Raw genomic sequence first — 23906 nt, 5'->3', positions numbered from 1 at the left:
ATACTGTTTGGAAAATGATTAAACACAAACTGTTTAAGAAATAGTGACAACACAAAACCATGATACACAAAAAGCAGTTAAGCTTTTCAGTTCAGACTGCTCCATGACATGGAAGGGATACGTGGAAATACAGAATATGTGATATACAGAATTGGCTTTCTGTCGGCCTACAGAAAAAAGAAGTTTGTTCAAGTGTGTTATTTGTACGTCTCATAAACTTAAAATAAGACAGTATACTTTCAGTTTACTTTTCATGTACTTATCAGAGATATACTTAACAAAAGTATACATAAGTATAATGGCACATACTGACAAGAATACATACAATTCTAAGTACACTTGATTTATACTGACAAGTATACATCAAATTCTAAGTATACTTGACTCATAGTGACAAGTATACAGAAAAGTCTAAGTATACTTGACTCATAGTGACAAGTATACATCAAATTCTAAGTATACTTGACTCATAGTGACAAGTATACAGAAAAGTCTAAGTATACTTGACTCATAGTGACAAGTATACAGAAAAGTCTAAGTATACTTGGCTTATACTGACAAGTATACAGAAAAGTCTAAGTATACTTGACTCATAGTGACAAGTATACAGAAAAGTCTAAGTATACTTGGCTTATACTGACAAGTATACAGAAAAGTCTAAGTATACTTGGCTCATACTGACAAGTATACAGAAAAGTCTAAGTATACTTGGCTCATACTGACAAGTATACAGAAAGTATACTTAAGTATTAAGTACTTAAGTATTAAGTAATTAAGTAATTATAGAGAGAGGTATACTTGGTTTGTGCTTACATTTTGATAGAATAGCTTATTAAAGTGTGTGATCATGAAAATGAAGCCTAGACTACTAATGTAAAATAGTATAACATATTTTAATATATTTCAGTGTTTATGGACATAGGCCTACAGTATTTTATTTATTCATTTACAAGCTGCCAAGTCCAGTGTCATTGTTAGCTACTGATGTGCATAAATGGTCGACCTTATTGTGAAGGTCTGGTAAATCAAGAGACCGGAAACTCTCAGCTCAGTAGAAATGTATTTCCATAAAAGCCAACCTGCAGCGCCTCAGGCCACGCCCACCTACGTCACGCCCCACCTGGGTAACACACCTATTCTATTATCTTCGCAGGTACTTTCTCCTAGTTTTGTTTCGTTTTAAGCCTGTCCCAACTTGTTCGAGGACAGAAAACAACACATGAAATTTTCGTCTTACTATATCAGGAGGGCAGACAGTGAACCTGTTGATACCTGAGAGACTTGACGAGAAGTGAAAGTAAATGTAAGACGGCGGTTATTATCTGCTCTGCTCCTCTGAAATGGCTCCTCGGTGTTTCCTGGCGTTTTTCATTTTAACCTCGTCTCTAGGTGAGTTTGTCTGTGGATTATGATTGTGATTTTCTAAGCTTTGCACTTTTGTGTCGACATGAAAAGTACAGTGCAGAGTGCACACCTCCTCTCAGGTCAGACAGGACAACGCAGGGCAAGTTAATGATTTATCTAAAGTTGAGTTGCTACAATAGTTTAATATTTTACTGCAGGCAGCCTTATACTCATTTGTCTGTGGTGATATATACTGTATTAGTATTGACCTAACTCCTTTGGTGAAAAAAAAAAAATCGAATTAATAGTTGTAAGGTATAATATGCAGGAATTATACATATATATATGTCAAAGTCAATGTAGGCTAAATATTGTGCATACTAGTTATAACAAATTGAAACAGGTGTATTGATATTCCCTTCAGAAACAATGCTGTATTCCTACAAACATTAGGCTATAATGGGCCTATAATTAGGCTACTACTCAAGACTGAAAAATATATGGATATGTATTTATATATATATATGGATATGTATATATCCATATATATATATAAAAAAAATGTATAGACTGATTAAAAAATAATCCTAATAATAACCTAATAATCATGTGTCCGTGGTGGTATTGGCTGTATTAGTATTAACCTAACTCCTTTGGTAAAATTAAAATAATCAAATTAATAGTTGTAAGGTATAATATGCAGGAATTATACATATATATATATATGTGTCAAAGTCAATGCAGGTTAAATATTGTGCATACTAGTTATAACAAATTGAAACAGGTGTATTTCTTGTTATTACCTTCAGAAGCAATGCTGTATTTCTAAAACAATTAGGTTATAATGGGCGTATAATTAGGCTACTACTCAAGACTGAAAATATATATTTATATGGATATATATATATATATATATATATTTATAAATATAAAATGTATAGACTGATTAAAAAATAATCCCTCCCATTATAGCCTAATTTATTGTAGGAATACAGCATTGCTTCTGAAGGTAATAACAAGAAATACACCTGTTTCAATTTGTTATAACTATGTATGTACAATATTTTGCCTACATTGACTTTGCACCTTTAGTTACACCTGTATAGGGATGCACTGATCCGACTTTTTCAGTCTCGATGACCTAAACATCCCTTTCCTAACTTTTATAAAACAAACTGTAACAAATAAATACCGAAGATAACAATGTTACAAATATACTTTCACTCATACTGCTGCATGTTTCTATACGTCTCTATTCACCTAGTTGTTGGACAGTCTCCAAAATATGCACTCAAGGGGGGAAAGGTCTCCTTGAAGCCTGACATCGCTGAACTACCTGATGGGATACTGTGGAAACTTGACGGCAACAAAGTGGTGGAGTTTAATGGCAAAGAGGAACAGGTGTACAGCGCATTTGACAAAAGGATCACTCTTGGCTGGGTTTCTGCAGAACTCCAAATCACTGACCTCAGATTTGAAGACAGCGGAGAGTATGAGTTGGAAGTAGAAGTGAAAAAAGCGTTGCATCATCGTTCAGTTCATAAATTGGAGGTTATAGGTACGTTTTTTATTTGTTTTTTTTACTCTTTTATCAAAGTATTTATATGTATTTAATCGCTCAAATCAACAAAGGCATCTGCATTCTGTAGCTGGAATATAGCTGTAAAATAGCTGGTTGATGTGTTGCTATAGCAACTCCTTTAAAATAAAACCCAACACACAAAAAAATAGACAACCTAAATCCTGTTGCTTAGTAGACTATACCACTGCCTCTGCCAGTAAGAAATATTGTCTCTTCATGTTATATTGCTTTACAACTTTGCACCACAGTGGATTTTGACACTGATCAACAGAACACTCTTTATTGTCAGAGCCTGCAGTGGGAAACACTGTGCATGCAACAACTGTTGCTCAGTTACTTTACCAGTTGCAACATTATATTTGAATGGAAAAGGGGAAGCTGCTAAAAATCTTGCAACCTATGGGCTAGTGTTTGCCAGAGGACATTGGAGACTATATGAAACAAATGGAGGATAAGACAAAAACTGAGCTTCCTGAACATCAACTTAAATGCTGTTTTTGGCTCAAGCATGACACCACATGAACCACAGCAGTAACACTGAACATGAAACGTAGTGGTGGTGGCCTTGGAAAGCTTGTGAAGGCAGAGGGAAGGTAAATGCAGCAAACTACAGAGAAATCTTGAGGAAAACCTGCTGCAGCTGATGAAAACAGTGACTAGTCAGAAGATTCATTTTCCAGCAATCCAGTTCAGGATTAAAAAACAACCAATCAGAGCCGAGGAGTCTCTAACGCAGCTGTCAATCACTGCTCGTGAACATTAGCATTACATTAACAGAATCTTGATTCACATATGAATCAAGATTCTGGTACTGTAATGCCTATTTCTCACCTCACATATTTTCAGAAACATCTTGTAGTGTACTGTTTCGCTGTAAAATGAGAAAGTTTGCAATAAAGAATGGGGAGAATTGCAGATGTCAGATGTGCACACTGATACAGACCTTTCCACACAGAGTCAAGGCTGTTATGCTGCTAAAGGTGTCTCTGGTAAATATTGACCTGAGAGGTGGCAAATAAATGTTCGTCAATCAAATTTAGATCCGGGTTTAGATAGCGATTTGTTGTCACATTCAATAGTGACAGTTTCTGTTGATCAATTTCAGAAAGTTTTTTAAAATTTTGTATTTGAATTTTGCAAATTTTTAGTATTTGCATAAAAAAACAACAACATTATAGATCATATACTGTAAACAGAGTAGCAGTATCGGAAACATTTTGGACTGCATGCTGTTGCTTTATTGTCAGTGTGGAAGCCCCTGCTCATCGGCCTAACTGAGACATTCAGCCAGGACTGCTCACCACACCCAATAGTGATCCAGATATCAAAACCAGTATCTCTTAATATGTCACCTATAAAAAATAACTTTGTAGTTTGTATATTTACTTTACTTTTTATGATGGCCTTCGTATCAAAGAGACTTTGCTCTCCATAAAATATAGGTTGTTTGTCAAAACAGCTGGAGACAATATACACTTGCATTTAGAGCCAAAGTAGGAATTACTGTGACTTTCTTATACTGCAGTAAAAAGTCAGTGTGTTGGCATTAATGTCATGTCCAGCAGTGAGAGTAGTCCTGACAGCACTCTTTCCCTAAAGTGTTTTAGTCTAACAGTAAGTTATTTATCATCACCATGATGTTTCCCTAACCTTAAACTAAGTAGTTATAGTTACCTGAACTTAGTTATACCTTTTTAAAAGGAACAGAAAACAACAAGCGACGTTTTGGGACAATGAAGACTTTAATTACAATAATGATTATTTCTTTGCCACTGTAGCTATTCTATTCATTTTATATATGTTCTATTTGTTTCTTTCATATATCTTTTGTGTATAACTATCAAATGTTTCAGTACTTTTATTTATATTTTATCCAATTTTGTGATACTAATTCTTTATTTTTTCTGATAAGCACTTTATATCCTTTATACCCTATACCATGTTTACAATTGTGTTATTATATAAACATAATGTACCATAATATAATCATTAATTTATTTGTTCATTGATGTGTTCATTAAGATGAGGTCGCCAAGCCCACCATATCCTGTGAGATGAACAACGGCAGCAGCTCTAAGTCATCTGCACAGCTGGAGTGCTCTTCAGAGTCCAGACGACCTCAATCCTTAACGAAGTTTGAGTGGAGTACACGTGGAAACGTGAAGCCTGGACCAAAGCTAACAATATCTCTGGGGGACGAACGCGATGATGAAGTATATAGTTGTATTGTGAGCAACCCTCTGAGTAACGAAACAGCTACATTCACTGCAAAGGATTGCTACCCAGGTATCAGCTGTACTGCATGTTTTTTGTTCATGTTGTGGAATTTGTCATTTCAAGCAAATTATCTTTTAGAAGCTAATTTATGTATGATATTCTTATAATTAACCCACCATTAGTCACAGGATCACAAACAGTACATGCACTGCTGCATTGACAATGACAGAAAAAGAAATGCAGAAATGATGTTTCCTTCACATAATAATAATAAATTATAAATAAATTATAGTATCAAGAAAGATGGCAGAGTTCTTGTGCAAAATCTAGACTGAAATGTCCGGTGTTACAGTTCTACCTGAATGTTTTAGTAATGCATGTCATGTAATAAGAAGTTGGTGTAAGTTTGACTTTTGTGTTTCTGTGCAGAAAAAAGTTCATCTGTAGCACTGATTGCCAGCCTACTCAGCATCTTTGTGCTACTCCTCGTGGGCGTGGGCGTGGGCATATGGTTCTGCAAACGACACCATAAAGGTAAAGATTTTAAAAAATGACACCTTAACCAGTGAAATTGATCCCCAAATTAATTATTTTTCAGCAACTAAGGAGTACTAGTTAGTATACAGAATATATACACTGTCCATGTATTCAGAGCTATGTGTGTGACAGTTGACTGAATGCAGTTCTATATGGTGAAAGCTTCTTTGTCATTTAGAGATTAAAGGTTCTAACAGTATGTATGTATGTATGTATGTATAGGAAGCTATTTATATGCATTATCATTGAACAGCTGTTTTTATTAACTCTAATCCTCACAATGTATGAAACTAAAACACAAACCATTTCTTTCTTCTTCTGTCCTCTCCCTCCTGGTTCCAGCATGTTTTGCAAAAGGAGATTTGGAAAAACCACCTGGTGCAACAGAAGGTATGTTATTGTTTGTATGCTTGAACCAGCACATGTTTGACATTTATCCCTCATAAATGACTAAAATGATTAATAGATTATCAAAATGTTTTTATTAAATGTCTGTCAATAGACTAATCATTAATGTCGATTTCTCTGACCCATTTTGTGCTAGACCATTGAGCAGCAATGTATGTATATGTAGTGTTTTCCTTTTTCTTTCTGATGAACAGGTTTTGCATATTGATTTAATCACTTAAAATAAAGGGTGTAGCAGTTTCATCTGGCTGGTGGCGAGAGCTCATTGTGTGCAGGGAGTGTTGTAGATAAGAGCTAGAAAACATTCAGAGCACATACCTCCAAAGCTGCACAATCCTTTAAATGAAATGAAATATATAATAATCCAGAATGATTTGAAATGTTTAATGATTTGCATCTGGATCCAGATCTCTGTCAAAAACACATATTTATAGTAAATCACAGGATACATATGACAGATTGTTTGCAGAAGTTTATGAGAAACCTATTGCCCTACCTTTGAATGTTAAGAAACCCGTTTGGAAATTTCCTGGGTCTAAATCAGAGCTGGTTAAGTAGTCGTCCCTTTGTTCATAACCTACTTTTACCAAATATAATTGAAATATGGATGTGGACTGAACCATGAAGCATCCTCTGTTAAATCTCTGCATTAGAGCTGTCAAAGTTATCCCAAATTCATTTTAATGCTACTAATTTCTAATGCAATCGATTTTCCAGAGGTTGTACCTGGCTCAGTTTTAAAGCTATAGAGTGATTCTTCTTCTTATGAAACTAGAAAACCCAAAGAACCCTTTGGTACCAACCATGTCATGCTGGCTTGTCATGAAGGAGGTTAAATAACGCTCCAAACTTGCGCAAAATTTGGGCGTGGAAATACTGTCATGGCCATTTTTAAAAGGGGTTTCTTGACCTCTGACCTCAAGATATGTGAATGAAAATGGGTTCTATGGGTACCCACGAGTCTCCCCTTTACATGCCCACTTTATGATAATCACATGCAGTTTGGGGCAAGTCATAGTCAAGTCAGCACACTGACACACTGACAGCTGTTGTTGCCTGTTGGGCTGCAGTTTGCCATGTTATGATTTGAGCATATTTTGTTATGCTAAATGCAGTACCTGTGAGGGTTTCTGGACAATATTTGTCATTTTTTTGTGTTGTTAACTGATTTCCAATAATACATATATACATACATTTGCATAAAGAAAATATACATCTCCCATGTTGATAAGAGTATTAAACACTTGACAAATCTCCCTTTAAGGTACATTTTTAACAGATAAATTGACAGCCCCACTCTTTATGTTTTTTTATTTTTTTTTATTTTGATGTGTAATGATGGATATTGATGCATTCTGTGGTCCATTTTGATGCAGTCCATGGCTCTCATGTGAAAAAGTTGGTCAGCCTGTTATGTTCTGTATTTCAATCTGTTTCAGGGTCAGACAGGCCTCTTCTTGACAGAGCGCCCACATTTCCCTCTACTCAGCGACTTCGCCAACTTGACCAAGGTAATATGTAATTAATGAACCTGCTAGCAATCACAAAGAAGACACAGATTCAGACTATATATGTAAAAATATAAACGGTAGTTAAAGGCGAGAGACAAATATTTTTTTGATCCCGTTTGAATTGCGCCATGAATCACACACATGATGTTTGTCAATTCAAAAGATCATTTTGCAAGTCAAGAAAGTCTCAGTTTGTTATAAAACTGCTGAAGTATAAGATTGTGAAAAAACGTAATCAGAAAGACTACACACCCAAAAGTTGCGCAAGTGACGTCTCTCTCGCTGAAGCTACGATGCCTGTGTGTTTCCTACTGGGATGAACTCACACCAGCTACGGGTCTGATCGTTCTTTCTCTTCCCGGCTGATTAAACACATCAGTAAGATAACGTTTGATCTGTTCGTGGAACATGAGTTAGCTAGTGGTGGTGACGTATATTGTGCGAGACGAGAGCTGTAGTTCACTGAGCAGTTTCACACAAAACTAAATGATATTACGACAAACCTACAATAAACTGTGACTTTCTTGACTTGCAAATTTTTTTAAATTGACAGACATCATATATGTGATTAATAGCGCAATTCAAATGGGATCAAAAAAATATTTGTCTCTCTCCGTTGACTACCGTACATAATAATCATGTTTTTGTTTTATCTTCCGACTTTGCCTTTAATGGTTTACATACATATAGATGACTTGTGCTTATATTTATATTTTGGTGGGTATTTTGTATACAGTACAATAGAGTGATGGAACAGATACCATTTCAGGGAATGATGTGTCACAAATTATAATTGATTGAAACTTATAGACTGAACCAGGAAGCATTCTTTGTTTAATTCCTATCTCTTTTTTTTTTATACCAGGTGATGTGGATGGACATGAGGAGGAGCCACTGACAGGCAGAAGCCCTGGTAGGAAGTGGAAAAAAAAACCTTTGTATTGAAATAATTTGATTTAGTAATGATAATAAAACAACAATCAAGTTAAAGTTTATCTTCCCACTTTGCCTTTTATGGCTTTCATACATATCCATGACTTGTGCTTATAGTTTTATTTTGGTGGGTATTTTACTGATATCATTTCAGGGAACGATGTGTTACAAATTATAATTGATTGAAGTTATTATGGACTGAATCAGGAAACATTCTTTGTTTAATTCCTATCTTCTTTTTTACAGCATGTGATGTGGATGAAGAAGATGAGACGCCACGAAAAGGTTACATTAACACAAATGTTATTCATTATCACTTATACATACTGTTGTAGAACGAGTGCTACAAACTAATTTGTGTGCTATTCACTCTTTCCAGGGCATGTCAAAGATAAAATGAAGTTGTTTGGGGACAGACTCCACCATAGTGGTGGACAGACTTCATTAAAAAAATTGCAAACAGGTAACTTTTGTTAGTGGGTTGTTAACAGCTGCAAGTAATGCTTATTTTCATTTGCACTTTTCTCTTTTACTTAATCTTTTTATTTATAGTAAGTTATAAATAGTGAAATGTTCAGTCAAAAAGTGTTCAATTCACAATAATATAGAAAAGAAAAAAGCAGAAAATCCTCACATTTGAGAAGTTTGAACCAGCGAATGTTGCTGTATAAGTATTGATTGATTATTAGAATTAATGTAATATTTTTTTTTTCAATCAACTAATTCATTAATCAATGTCTTTTTACAATAATACTTGTTAATAACACCACACATTGCTCGTTACTGTTTGTTTTTTTTCCTCCCATTTTCTAAGACTGCTTCTGTGTAGTTTAATCTTTTTCTTCAATTTGTGTTTCCGGTTTCAAAAATCACACAGAGGAGCACAAGAGAACTGCGTCTCCTCCTCCTTCCCCTCCGCCCAGTGAGTCCCCTTCTCCTCTGGATCTGAATAATCCTGCTAGTAATGACGACAGTGATGCGGATGCAGACCAGTACAGAGAGCCTGCTGAGGAAGAAGTCCCACAGTACGACCTCTCAGACTCTGAGAAGGCAAATGAACCAGACCCAGCCGATGTGTCGGACAAATTAAGTGAGGACGCGCAGTCTAATTCGCAATTCTACATGGCTCCTGAACAGCCAGGTTTGGAAACTACATTATCTGAACTCGATTCAGAATAGTCACAGGGAAAAAACACTCAAATGAAGAAAAAATAAATAAAAGCAAAATACTGTATAGTGGAAGCATATATACCAAAAAATACTTTTCATCAAGCACAACACATGGATAGGTACAAATCTATTTTTCTACAGTAGAGTGCACAGCAACACTGGATGAAACACCCAAGTTTGGTTAGGCCGATGACTACCGTACATATTTTTTCCGAAATAAGGTCCCATGGGTCCACCGGAAGGGGCGGGACTTCGCCTCTCTATTGGATTTAGGATTGATAATAAAATATCATCATGTTTTTGTTTTATCTTCCCACTTTGCCTTTTAAGGTTTACATACATATAGATGACTTGTACTTATATCTATATTTTGGTGGGTATTTTGTATACAGTACAATAGAGTGATAGAACAGATATCATTTCAGGGAATGATGTGTCACAAATTATACTTGATTGAAACTATTATAGACTGAACCAGGAGGCATTCTTTGTTTAATTCCTATCTCTTTTTTTTTTTTTTATAGCCATTGATATGGATAAACAAGAGGAGGAGCTACCGAAAGGCAGAAGCCCTGGTAGTAAGTGGAAAAAAAACCTTTGTATTGAAATAATTTGATTTAGTAATGATAATAAAACAATAATTATGTTTTTGTTTTATCTTCTCACTTTGCCTTTTATGGCTTTCATACATATCCATGACTTTACCTTGGTGGGTATTTTACTGATATCATTTCAGGGAACGATGTGTTACGAATTATACTTGATTGAAATTATTATGGACTGAATCAGGAAGCATTCTGCTTTGTTTAATTTCTATCTTCTTTTTTACAGCATGTGATGTGGATGAAGAATATGTAACACCACAAAAAGATTACATTAACGCAAATGTTATTCATTATCACTTATACATACTGTAGTAGAACGAGTGCTACAAACTAATTTGTGTGCTATTCACTCTTTCCAGGGAGTGTCAAAGATACACGGAAGTTGTTTGAGGACAGACTCAACCATAGTGGTGGACAGACTTCATTAAAAAAATTGCAAACAGGTAACTTTTGTTAGTGGGTTGTTAACAGCTGCAAGTAATGCTTATTTTCATTTGCACTTTTCTCTTTTACTTAATCTTTTTATTTATAGTAAGTTATAAATAGTGAAATGTTCAGTCGAAAAGTGTTCAATTCACAATAGTATAGAAAAGAAAAATGCAGCAAATCCTCACATTTGAGAAGTTTGAACCAGCGAATGTTGCTGTATAAGTATTGATTGATTATTAGAATTAATGTAATCATTTTTTTTCAATCAACTAATTCATTAATCAATGTCTTTTTACATTAATACTTGTTAATAACACCACACATTGCTCGTTACTGTTTTTTTTTTTTACTCCCATTTTCTAAGACTGCCTCTGTGTAGTTTAATCTTTTTCTTCAATTTGTGTTTCCGGTTTCGAAAATCACACAGAAGAGCACAAGAGAACTGCGTCTCCTACTTCCCCTCCGTCTAGTGAGGCCCCTTCTCTGTATCTGAATGCGGATGCAGACCAGTGCAGAGAGCCTGCTGAGGAAGAAGTCCCACAGGTCGACCCCTCAGACTCTGAGAAGGCAAATGAACCAGACCCAGCCGATGTGTCGGACAAATTAAGTGAGGACGTGAAGTCTGATCCGGAATTCACCATGGCTCCTGAACCGCCAGGTTTGGAAACTACATTATCTGAGTTTGATTCAGAATAGTCACATGGAAAAAACCCTCAAATGAAGAAAAAATAAATAAAAGCAAAATACTGTATAGTGGAAGCATATATACCAAAAAATACTTTTCATCAAGCACAACACATGGATAGGTACAAATCTATTTTTCTACAGTAGAGTGCACAGCAACACTGGATGAAACACCCAAGTTTGGTTAGGCCGATGACTACCGTACATATTTTTTCCGAAATAAGGTCCCATGGGTCCACCGGAAGGGGCGGGACTTCGCCTCTCTATTGGATTTAGGATTGATAATAAAATATCATCATGTTTTTGTTTTATCTTCCCACTTTGCCTTTTAAGGTTTACATACATATAGATGATTTGTACTTATATTTATATTTTGGTGGGTATTTTGTATACAGTACAATAGAGTGATAGAACAGATATCATTTCAGGGAATGATGTGTCACAAATTATAATTGATTGAAACTTATAGACTGAACCAGGAAGCCTTCTTTGTTTAACTCCTATCTCTTTTTTTTTTTATAGCCGTTGACATGGATAAACAAGAGGAGGAGCCACTGACAGGCAGAAGCCCTGTTAGGAAGTGGAAAAATAACCTTTGTATTGAAATAATTTGATTTAGTAATGATAATAAAACAATAATGTTTTTTGTTTTATCTTCCCACTTTTATGCCTTTTATGGCTTACATACATATCCATGACTTGTGCTTATAGTTTTATTTTGGTGGGTATTTTACTGATATCATTTCAGGGAACGATGTGTTACAAATTATAATTGATTGAAGTTATTATAGACTGAACCAGGAAACATTCTTTGTTTAATTCCTATCTTCTTTTTTACAGCATGTGATGTGGATGAAGAAGATGAGACGCCACGAAAAGGTTATATTAACACCACACATTGCTCTTTACTGTTTTTTTTACTCCCATTTTCTAAGACTGCCTCTGTGTAGTTTAATCTTTTTCTTCAATTTGTGTTTCCGGTTTCGAAAATCACGCAGAGGAGCACAAGAGAACTGCGTCTCCTCCTCCCCCTCCGCCTAGTGAGTCCCCTTCTCCTCTGGATCTGAATAATCCTGCTAGTAATGACGACAGTGATGCGGATGCAGACCAGAACAGAGAGCCTGCTGAGGAAGAAGTCCCACAGTACGACCTCTCAGACTCTGAGAAGGCAAATGAACCAAACCCAGCCGATGTGTCGGACAAATTAAGTGAGGACGCACAGCCTGATTCGGAATTCACCATCGGTCCTGAACCGCCAGGTTTGGAAACTACATTATCTGAGCTCGATTCAGAATAGTCACATGGAAAAACCCTCAAATGAAGAAAAAATAAATAAAAGCAAAATACTGTATAGTGGAAGCATATATACCAAAAAATACTTTTCATCAAGCACAACCCATGGATAGGTACAAATCTATTTTTCTACAGTAGAGTGCACAGCAACACTGGATGAAACACCCAAGTTTGGTTAGGCCGATGACTACCGTACATATTTTTTCTGAAATAAGGTCCCATGGGTCCACCGGAAGGGGCGGGACTTCGCCTCTCTATTGGATTTAGGATTGATAATAAAATATCATCATGTTTTTGTTTTATCTTCCCACTTTGCCTTTTAAGGTTTACATACATATAGATGACTTGTACTTATATCTATATTTTGGTGGGTATTTTGTATACAGTACAATAGAGTGATAGAACAGATATCATTTCAGGGAATGATGTGTCACAAATTATACTTGATTGAAACTATTATAGACTGAACCAGGAGGCATTCTTTGTTTAATTCCTATCTCTTTTTTTTTTTTTTATAGCCATTGATATGGATAAACAAGAGGAGGAGCTACCGAAAGGCAGAAGCCCTGGTAGTAAGTGGAAAAAAAACCTTTGTATTGAAATAATTTGATTTAGTAATGATAATAAAACAATAATTATGTTTTTGTTTTATCTTCTCACTTTGCCTTTTATGGCTTTCATACATATCCATGACTTTACCTTGGTGGGTATTTTACTGATATCATTTCAGGGAACGATGTGTTACGAATTATACTTGATTGAAATTATTATGGACTGAATCAGGAAGCATTCTTTGTTTAATTCCTATCTTCTTTTTTACAGCATGTGATGTGGATGGAAAATATGTAACGCCACAAAAAGGTTACATTAACGCAAATGTTATTCATTATCACTTATACATACTGTTGTAGAACGAGTGCTACAAACTAATTTGTGTGCTATTCACTCTTTCCAGGGCATGTCAAAGATAAAATGAAGTTGTTTGAGGACACACCAAAATTGCAAACAGGTACTTTTTGTTAGTGGGTTGTTAACAGCTGCAAGTAATGCTTATTTTCATTTGCACTTTTCTCTTTTACTTAATCTTTTTATTTATAGTAAGTTATAAATAGTGAAATGTTCAGTCAAAAAGTGTTCAATTCACAATAGTATAGAAAAGAAAAAAGCAGAAAATCCTCACATTTGAGAAGTTTGAACCATTGAATGTTGTTGTATAAGTATTGATTGATTATTAGAATTAATGTAATCATTTTTTTTTCAATTAACTAATTCATTAATCAATGTATTTTTTCCAACCAGACCCAGCCGGTGTGTCGGACAAATTAAGTGAGGACGCGCAGCCTGATCCGGAATTCACCATCGCTCCTGAACCGCCAGGTTTGGAAACTACATTATCTGAACTCGATTCAGAATAGTCACAGGGAAAAAACACTCAAATGAAGAAAAAATAAATAAAAGCAAAATACTGTATAGTGGAAGCATACATACCAAAAAATACTTTTCATCAAGCACAACCCATTGATAGGTACAAATCTATTTTTCTACAGTAGAGTGCACAGCAACACTGGATGAAACACCCAAGTTTGGTTAGGCCGATGACTACCGTACATATTTTTTCTGAAATAAGGTCCCATGGGTCCACCGGAAGGGGCGGGACTTCGCCTCTCTATTGGATTTAGGATTGATAATAAAATATCATCATGTTTTTGTTTTATCTTCCCACTTTGCCTTTTAAGGTTTACATACATATAGATGACTTGTACTTATATCTATATTTTGGTGGGTATTTTGTATACAGTACAATAGAGTGATAGAACAGATACCATTTCAGGGAATGATGTGTCACAAATTATAATTGATTGAAACTTATAGACTGAACCAGGAAGCCTTCTTTGTTTAATTCCTATCTTCTTTTTTTTATACCAGGTGATATGGATAAACAAGAGGATGAGCCACTGAAAGTTAGGAGCCCTGGTAGGAAGTGGAAAAAAAAACTTTGTTTTGAAATGATTTGATTTAGTAATGATAATAAAACAATAATCATTTTTTTTTTGTTTTATCTTCTCACTTTGCCTTTTATGGCTTTCATACATATCCATGACTTTACCTTGGTGGGTATTTTACTGATATCATTTCAGGGAACGATGTGTTACGAATTATACTTGATTGAAATTATTATGGACTGAATCAGGAAGCATTCTTTGTTTAATTCCTATCTTCTTTTTTACAGCATGTGATGTGGATGGAAAATATGTAACGCCACAAAAAGGTTACATTAACGCAAATGTTATTCATTATCACTTATACATACTGTTGTAGAACGAGTGCTACAAACTAATTTGTGTGCTATTCACTCTTTCCAGGGCATGTCAAAGATAAAAGGAAGTTTTTTGGGGACACACCAAAATTGCAAACAGGTACTTTTTGTTAGTGGGTTGTTAACAGCTGCAAGTAATGCTTATTTTCATTTGCACTTTTCTCTTTTACTTAATCTTTTTATTTATAGTAAGTTATAAATAGTGAAATGTTCAGTCAAAAAGTGTTCAATTCACAATAGTATAGAAAAGAAAAAAGCAGAAAATCCTCACATTTGAGAAGTTTGAACCAGCGAATGTTGCTGTATAAGTATTGATTGATTATTAGAATTAATGTAATCATTTTTTTTTCAATTAACTAATTCATTAATCAATGTATTTTTTCCAACCAGACCCAGCCGATGTGTCGGACAAATTAAGTGAGGATGCGCAGCCTGATCCGGAATCCACCATCGCTCCTGAACCGCCAGGTTTGGAAACTACATTATCTGAGTTTGATTCAGAATAGTCACAGGGAAAAAACACTCAAATGAAGAAAAAATAAATAAAAGCAAAATACTGTATAGTGGAAGCATATATACCAAAAAATACTTTTCATCAAGCACAACCCATTGATAGGTACAAATCTATTTTTCTACAGTAGAGTGCACAGCAACACTGGATGAAACACCCAAGTTTGGCTAGGCCGATGACTACCGTACATATTTTTTCCGAAATAAGGTCCCATGGGTCCACCGGAAGGGGCGGGACTTCGCCTCTCTATTGGATTTAGGATTGATAATAAAATATCATCATGTTTTTGTTTTATCTTCCCACTTTGCCTTTTAAGGTTTACATACATATAGATGACTTGTACTTATATCTATATTTTGGTGGGTATTTTGTATACAGTACAATAGAGTGATGGAACAGATATCATTTCAGGGAATGATGTGTCACAAATTATAATTGATTGAAACTTATAGACTGAACCAGGAAGCCTTCTTTGTTTAATTCCTATCTCTTTTTTTTTATAGCAGGTGATATGGATGAACAAGAGGAGGAGTCACTGAATGGCAGAAGCCCTGGTAGGAAGTGGAAAAAAAACCTTTGTATTGAAATGATTTGATTTAGTAATGATAATAAAACAACAATCAAGTTAAAGTTTATCTTCCCACTTTGCCTTTTATGGCTTTCATACATATCCATGACTTGTGCTTATAGTGTTATTTTGGTGGGTATTTTACTGATATCATTTCAGGGAACGATGTGTTACAAATTATAATTGATTGAAACTTATAGACTGAACCAGGAAGCATTCTGCTTTGTTTAATTCCTATCTTCTTTTTTTTATACCAGGTGATGTGGATAAACAAGAGGAGGAGCCACTGAAAGTTAGGAGCCCTGGTAGGAAGTGGAAAAAAAACCTTTGTATTGAAATGATTTGATTTAGTAATGATAATAAAACAATAATTATGTTTTTGTTTTATCTTCTCACTTTGCCTTTTATGGCTTTCATACATATCCATGACTTTACCTTGGTGGGTATTTTACTGATATCATTTCAGGGAACGATGTGTTACGAATTATACTTGATTGAAATTATTATGGACTGAATCAGGAAGCATTCTTTGTTTAATTCCTATCTTCTTTTTTACAGCATGTGATGTGGATGGAAAATATGTAACGCCACAAAAAGGTTACATTAACGCAAATGTTATTCATTATCACTTATACATACTGTTGTAGAACGAGTGCTACAAACTAATTTGTGTGCTATTCACTCTTTCCAGGGCATGTCAAAGATAAAAGGAAGTTTTTTGGGGACACACCAAAATTGCAAACAGGTACTTTTTGTTAGTGGGTTGTTAACAGCTGCAAGTAATGCTTATTTTCATTTGCACTTTTCTCTTTTACTTAATCTTTTTATTTATAGTAAGTTATAAATAGTGAAATGTTCAGTCAAAAAGTGTTCAATTCACAATAGTATAGAAAAGAAAAAAGCAGAAAATCCTCACATTTGAGAAGTTTGAACCAGCGAATGTTGCTGTATAAGTATTGATTGATTATTAGAATTAATGTAATCATTTTTTTTTCAATTAACTAATTCATTAATCAATGTATTTTTTCCAACCAGACCCAGCCGGTGTGTCGGACAAATTAAGTGAGGACACGCAGTCTGATCTGGAATTCTCCATGGCTCCTCAACAGCCAGGTTTGGAAACTACATTATCTGAACTCGATTCAGAATAGTCACAGGGAAAAAACACTCAAATGAAGAAAAAATAAATAAAAGCAAAATACTGTATAGTGGAAGCATACATACCAAAAAATACTTTCATCAAGCACAACACATGGATAGGTACAAATCTATTTTTCTACAGTAGAGTGCACAGCAAAACTGGATGAAACACCCAAGTTTGGTTATGCATACTGTGTTATATCCATATCTATAACCATAGACTGTATATAAAGATGGACGACATGACAGCTCCCCAAAAGTGAAGCCAAATCATCTCAATGGCCCCCTGGTGGCTGGCTGCAGTATAGGTCATAAATCCCGCCCCCTCCATGTTAGCGGATGGGACAAGAGACAAACTAAAAAGCCAAACACATCAAATAATTTTTTTCCCAAAGATGGTTTTATCATTTTAGGCAGTTCTTATCATATGACGTCAAAGTCTCAAGATGGAAGCTCCCGTATCCGGGATATTTTGGCTTCACTTCTGTACAGGAGTAGGAAGTGGAGCCATGTCGTCCATCTTTATATACAGTCTATTTATCAGACACACAAGACGAGATGCAGCAGCAGATTCATTAATTTATTGATTATTCTTTGCTATGATCCTGACAGATCAGAAAAAAAAAAAATATTTCAGTATTTCCTTGCTCATAGAAGAAAGATTGACCTCGACCAATGATCACCCGTTAACAATGATCACAGCGTTTCTTAATTTTGACGGTTCAAACTGAAGCATATGGTAAAAGTTACAGTATATTTGATTGACTTTATTGCTTATTTTAATGTATCCATAAGTGACTTGGGAAATGGCGTTTTGGCTCTGCTCATTTTTTAAACCTCCATGGAGTAAGACTGATTGATTTTAAACCAGCTGCCTCTGAACAATTTAATCCTTTGGCAAGTCTAAGCAGTCAGGTGCATTTTTTATGAATCTCTTTAAACTCTTCTTACCGTCTGTTTCAGAGCCAGAGAAGGAGGCACATGACGAAGAAAAACCTGCAACTTCTGAAACTTCTCCTGCTGTTCAGCCACATTCCCCCGCCACCAAAAGCTCTCCAAATATGGCACTTGAGGACACCGCTGGTGAACACGAGGAAGCCTCAGATTAGGTCGCTGGAGGAACTGCAGAGGAAAATGTCAGAGAAGCTGACTCATCAGAAAAAAATGTGTCAGACGACTCTAGCAAGGACAAACTGTCGTCCACCATTCCAGAACAGAAAGGTTCAAAAACATCACTGCATGATAAAAACTTATCACAGGAAGAAGCAAACACAAACAAAGACAACCAGCAAGAAACAGTCAAACCGGTTTCTAAAGACGAAGATGAATCAGATAAGGAATCGGATCTGAATGTAGCCGACTCCCAGCAACCTAAGAGCCCCACACCAACAAAACCAGACAACGGGAACGCCGATACCCCTCAAGAGTTGCCACACGCTGCACATCCAGACCCAGATAGAGAATAAGAAGAAGAAGAAGGGCATAAGACCAGTCGTGACTCATACGAGTCTGATGGGCAGTCGGATAAAGGCAAGGTAAAATGATGAAGGTAAAAATGACATCCAGTGTGGCCTAAAAGAAGAAAAGCCAGGCAATGAGAGCCTTAGTGAGGATGAAGAAGGACAAAAGGAAGATGAAGTTGTGAAGTAGGCCTTCATGCAACTTGGCAAAGAGAAAAGAAGGAAGCAGATAGTGAAAGTGAAGCTGTAAAAACAACACAGCAGAAGGCAAAGAGAATAAGATCGATACGAAGATGTAAAGGCAGATTTAAAAGAGTATAGACGTATTTCACAACAGTCCAAATGAAGAGAAATATTCACTGTGGGGTTGTAGGAAAATGATGGAGAGATGGCCATACAGTAAGAAACAGACAATTACCAGGCAAAAAAAGGACCGCTTTGAGGTTGCCTTTTTTTTTTTTTTTATGTAACAGGATATAAAAGGTCTCATTGAAACCAGTATTCTAACTAAATAACCGACTAAAATACATGGCATCTTATCACCATGAAACAGTCTCAGAGAGCTAGCATGCACCTGAAATGACTACAGATATGACAGTTATGTAGGAAGTGCAGAGTACCAGAAGTTAAACTCACACAGAAAAAGACTTTCTCTTAAGATGTCCCTGGTCTTCTTACTTTGAACTTCTTAGCTACTTTTGATATTATTCATGAAATGTGTTTGACTAAGCTGCATTTTTAAGATCTATTTTTTAATGTTTTGTCTTTGTTTTTTTAATGAATCAAACTATTTTAAGTAAGAATGTATATGTTTAACTCTAATTGATTTAACGGCATAAATCATATAAATGTTATATTGTGATCTTACACATAAGGAAGACTTTATATTGTAATAGAAGTATATGAATGTGACGACATTAAAACAACTGATCTTTGCCCTTTTACGAAAAAAATGCTGTTATGATAAATAATATATATATATATATATATATATATATATTCATAAAGGACTGAAAAATATATGACAATATAAAAGTAACCCACTTTTAAAAAATATGAGATTGAAAAGATGGTTCATTGTCAAATATTTGTTCCTCCATGTATTTAAAAAATGCGTCCTTTATTTGTATTGAGAGCGGCTTGATTCTGCTGATTAATTGCTGTGATAATATTTTTATTTTTCGGTGCCCAGGGTATAGTTGTCATTATTGATTATTCATTAATGATGTGTGATTTCCGTGCATGACACATGACAGCGAAATTGTATTTTGTCTTCCTTTCGCTTGCTGCAGTATTTGCTGATGATGGATGTTTCATTGCACTGATTTTGTAAAGGCAATACTAGTGTGAGTAGTTTATTTCGATTTTTTTCTCTTTTTGTTTGATGATATACGCTCAGATTCCACCGTTTTTAAAATAAATATTGTAGTGATCACACCAGAATATTTATTATTAAAGGTTGCAGGGTTTGCTTTTAGAAGAAATGATTGTTGAACTGATGGAATAAGAGAAAAATACATTTACAAACTGATGGTGTGTTTGACAGTTTAGCACACAAAACATACTGACACTGCATCATATTGGTATGTAACTGTAAGAATGTGTTTGTGTCAATAGGGGGCAGTGTTTATCAGCTCTTACCTCTAGTCATGAACTGAGTTTTAGAAATTAGAAATGTTTTTCTTTTTTTTATAACCCTCTTTACCAGAGAGTTGAAGGACATCCTCAGCTATAGAGGCAAGCTTAACAAACACACAGTTGAAAAATATGATGGTCAAATGTGGCTTTACACGAATGTATTGCAGAACATTTCTCTAAAGTCTAAAGCATACAGATATGTGATATTACTTTGAGTTCAGTGCTGTGGGTGTTTGAGGAGCTGTATAAATGCAGTGTGTGGGAGTGCGAATGAAAGGTGAATTTAGTGAAAAGCTGCCTCAGTGAACCAACAGTCCAACCGACGATGATGTAAATGCATGAAAAGCAGATTCACCCACTGCTGGATGACAAGCTGGTGTAGATTTCTAAAGGTACACTGGCCGGGGCCATGTGAGAAAGTCATGCATGATTAGTTTAACCTCTGAGTCACAGAGAAGTCTGTGATCTGCTACCACCTGACCCGTGGGTTCAGGGCACAAGCAGAGAATGAACACTATCGGATTTCTGTGGTCACGACGAATACCAAGGGGATATTAGAGTATTGAATTATTTGTGGGGATCCTCCTCCGACGCGGTTCACAATGTGGTTTCACTGAGACGTTGCTGACGTGTTGATGGCAGCAGGGTAGCTCACGTCCTGGCTCTTCCAGTCTAGTGGAGCCAACTTATTTTTTATAATTAGCCTATTTAGGCATCTTTTTTCTAGGGTGATTGCTCCACCTAAGTAGAGCTGGTTAATAAATCAATATTATATCGTTATCAAACGGTCAAACTAGGCAGCGCTGATCAAATATGAATCAATATTCTGTTACTGTAATGCTTATTTCTCACCTCAAATGTTTGTGACCCGACAGCCATGTTGAGGAAACACCAAGCACCGCCTACCAGCCCGGAGCACAGCCAATAGGAACGCTCTCTCTGAAATAACCTGCGATTGGCCAAAGTCTCCCATCATGGGATTTTTTAAAGCAGAGCCATGAGGAGGTGCAGAAGTCTAGTTTTCTCTCAGAACACTTGAATTACAATATGCTGAAAGGTCATTATGGAATTTTTGCCCAATGATGCCAAAAATATTCTGCCTACTGCAGGTTTAAAGTGTCTTTTCTTGGTTTTAAAGGCTGCATTACAGGAAAGTGATGTCGTTTTCTGAACTTACCAGACCCACTTAGTCATTGTATCCACATTACTGATGATTATTTATCAAAAAATCTAATTTTTTTAATATTTCGTGAAAGCTTCAATAGTCAACCAATATCATCGCAATATTGATATTGAGGTATTTCGTCCAAATAATTGTGATATTTGATTTTTCTGCATATCGCCAAGCCCTACACCAAAGAGGCTGTTTAAAAAAAACAAAAAAAAAAACAACACGTGACAATGGCATGCCAGGGAATGCTTTTTTAAGTAAGAGTACATGTTTCCTTTTCCGCATAGTTACATTACACTGTGTAATGTTCCTTCAGATACATGCCTCATTACACTTTTCCCTTCAGATTGTTTAGCTCCTCTTTTTTGGCCTTGTTACAATAGGAGCGAAGGAGGAAAAACAGAAGAATGGGCCACCCTCCAGAACTGCCTTTTATACCAGGTTGATTAGCATGCTGGGTTGTTTAAATTGCCTCCTGGAGGGCTGACGTGAAATCGAACAATATCCTCTGGCTTTAGAGACTAGCCCCATAGCTTCTCATTTATTTTTATGCAGAGTTAGGACAGACCTTGGCACTGCTCCGATGAGGAAGCTGAGCCCGGGGAGGCCAGGTCTGGGGTAGGTCAGGACAAATCAATTAATATCGGCTCTATAAAAGTTCTTGGCTGTTTCTGGGCCGTGCTTTAACTGTGACAGTGCAACCTGGGCATCCACCATCATTATGTGGATATATTGTTAAGTGTGGTTGAGACATTATAATGAAATAATATCTCTTTCCTATCTCTATAAAAAGACCTCTATTAAGGCATGATTTGTCTTTGGACGCTGCTTTTATGAGAGGTGATAGTAGAGCATTGTTTGTCATTGTTATTATTGTACTAAACATAGTTTCCCTCCTGGGTGATGATGTTTATGACTGTATATTTGGGTCCAACTCAGCATCTATGCTGAGTGTGCCTGAGGCAGAGAGATTATTATACCCATGGCAGCAACCGACACGGTGGAAACACTTATTAATACTTGTACACCTATAAATGCTACAAATGGGACAGATAAATAGGTGTAAGGTCGAAGAGAGAACGTCGTTTGACAATCCTCTCCGAACCAAAAATGATCTCAGTAGTCAGAAATAATTCCAGTAGCTACAAATATACCTCAGCTCCTTTGTGGTCTTATTAACAGAGGCCTTGCTCTGTAAGGGGAAACCTGATCAGGTCGTTGTTGAGATTTATACGGCTATGATGATGTTATTACTCCACTAATAAGGAACTTAATTGAAGGATGTTATCTACTGTTCGGTCGTGTCTGAACAACACAAGGTCTATCAAACACGAACTGTTGCCATGTTCATATCTGGTAACCACATTATAAACACGGGTTATTAGACCTCCAGGCTGAACGAAGGTGTGCACTGCGTCGGGAGCCATGTTTGCGTGAGTCTCACGGTGGATTCCTAGACATCAGGACAGCTTGAAGCTAATTACAGAGTCTCAGGCATCTCCTTGTGGCCTGGCTGGATTTGGAGTTCGGTCACATCTTTGTGCCATGCAAACTTTCTCTGTCACACAACGTCTTGGCAATAATTTCCCACTGAAACATCAATTGTTAAGTCAATAAGTAAATATTTTCTTCTGTATGGCCAGGAAAAATCTCAGAGTATTTACATGTTTTCATTATGGTTTCCTCTTGGGCTTTTGCTTTGGAGACGGATTTCGTCTTTGTGGTAGTGACACAGAACCTGGCCTCGTTCGAGCATTTCATCTAAACAGTATGGGCACGGAGCTAAGCATGAAACAGAGACAAACAATACTTGGCGTAATAAAGAACTACCTCTTTTGTCAAGCATTAGAAAACATTAGTTTGACTGTAGTAGTATAATGTAGTAGCCTATGAAGCCGGGATCAATCATACACAAGACTTCAAATGCGAATTTTGTGGGACCTTTATTGTCTTTAAAATAAAAGTAAATAAGAGTTTGGTTTCCACAGAAGCAATGGTTTTTAGTTTACCAAAACAAACAGGTATTGTTCTAATAAAAGTTAATCTTGTATTATTTTAGTATCAACATGGCACAAACACGGCAGGGACACAGAACCTGGCCTCGTTCGAGGATTTTATCTAAACAGTATGGGCACAGAGCTAAGCATGAAACAGAGACAAACAATACTTGGCGTAATAAAGAACTACCTCTTTTGTCAAGCATTAGAAAACATTAGTTTGACTGTAGTAGTATAATGCAGTAGCCTATGAAGCCAGGATCAATCACACACAAGACTTCAAATGCGAATTTTGTGGGACCTTTATTGTCTTCACATTTTTATGTAGTCTTTAAAACAAAAGTAAATAAGAGTTTGGCTTCCACAGAAGCAATGGTTTTTAGTTTACCAA

General features: G+C 36.0%; 1 protein-coding gene across 6 annotated transcripts; it reads left to right on the top strand.

The window, feature by feature from the left end:
* Positions 1 to 1127: 1127 nt before the first annotated feature.
* On the top strand, positions 1128 to 20240 carry LOC119500736 (hepatocyte cell adhesion molecule-like). Of its 6 annotated transcripts, XM_037790614.1 has the most exons (18): positions 1128 to 1389; positions 2609 to 2902; positions 4949 to 5212; positions 5573 to 5677; positions 6023 to 6070; positions 8465 to 8515; positions 8779 to 8817; positions 8912 to 8995; positions 9410 to 9673; positions 10227 to 10277; positions 11943 to 11996; positions 13232 to 13285; positions 13536 to 13574; positions 13669 to 13722; positions 14013 to 14090; positions 14640 to 14690; positions 14944 to 14982; positions 15077 to 15265. In XM_037790614.1, exons 1-18 carry the CDS (start codon positions 1341 to 1343, stop codon positions 15142 to 15144), a joined length of 1686 nt encoding a protein of 561 aa, XP_037646542.1. In that variant the 5' UTR covers positions 1128 to 1340; the 3' UTR covers positions 15145 to 15265. The 6 variants fall into 6 exon arrangements, with proteins under 6 accessions (XP_037646542.1, XP_037646545.1, XP_037646544.1 ...); XM_037790616.1 differs by lacking the exons at positions 13536 to 13574; positions 13669 to 13722 and having other exon boundaries at positions 1134 to 1389; positions 9398 to 9673; positions 11943 to 11993; ... (1 more) ...; positions 14019 to 14021; positions 15077 to 15251; XM_037790617.1 differs by lacking the exons at positions 9410 to 9673; positions 10227 to 10277; positions 11943 to 11996; positions 13536 to 13574; positions 13669 to 13722 and adding an exon at positions 12419 to 12679 and having other exon boundaries at positions 1132 to 1389; positions 13232 to 13282; positions 14019 to 14021; positions 15077 to 15256.
* The last annotated feature ends 3666 nt before the right edge of the window (positions 20241 to 23906 follow it).

The sequence above is a fragment of the Sebastes umbrosus genome, chromosome 13, assembly GCF_015220745.1.
Source record: "Sebastes umbrosus isolate fSebUmb1 chromosome 13, fSebUmb1.pri, whole genome shotgun sequence".
NCBI lineage: Eukaryota > Metazoa > Chordata > Actinopteri > Perciformes > Sebastidae > Sebastes > Sebastes umbrosus.
This window is presented reverse-complemented; position numbering and strand designations above follow the sequence as displayed.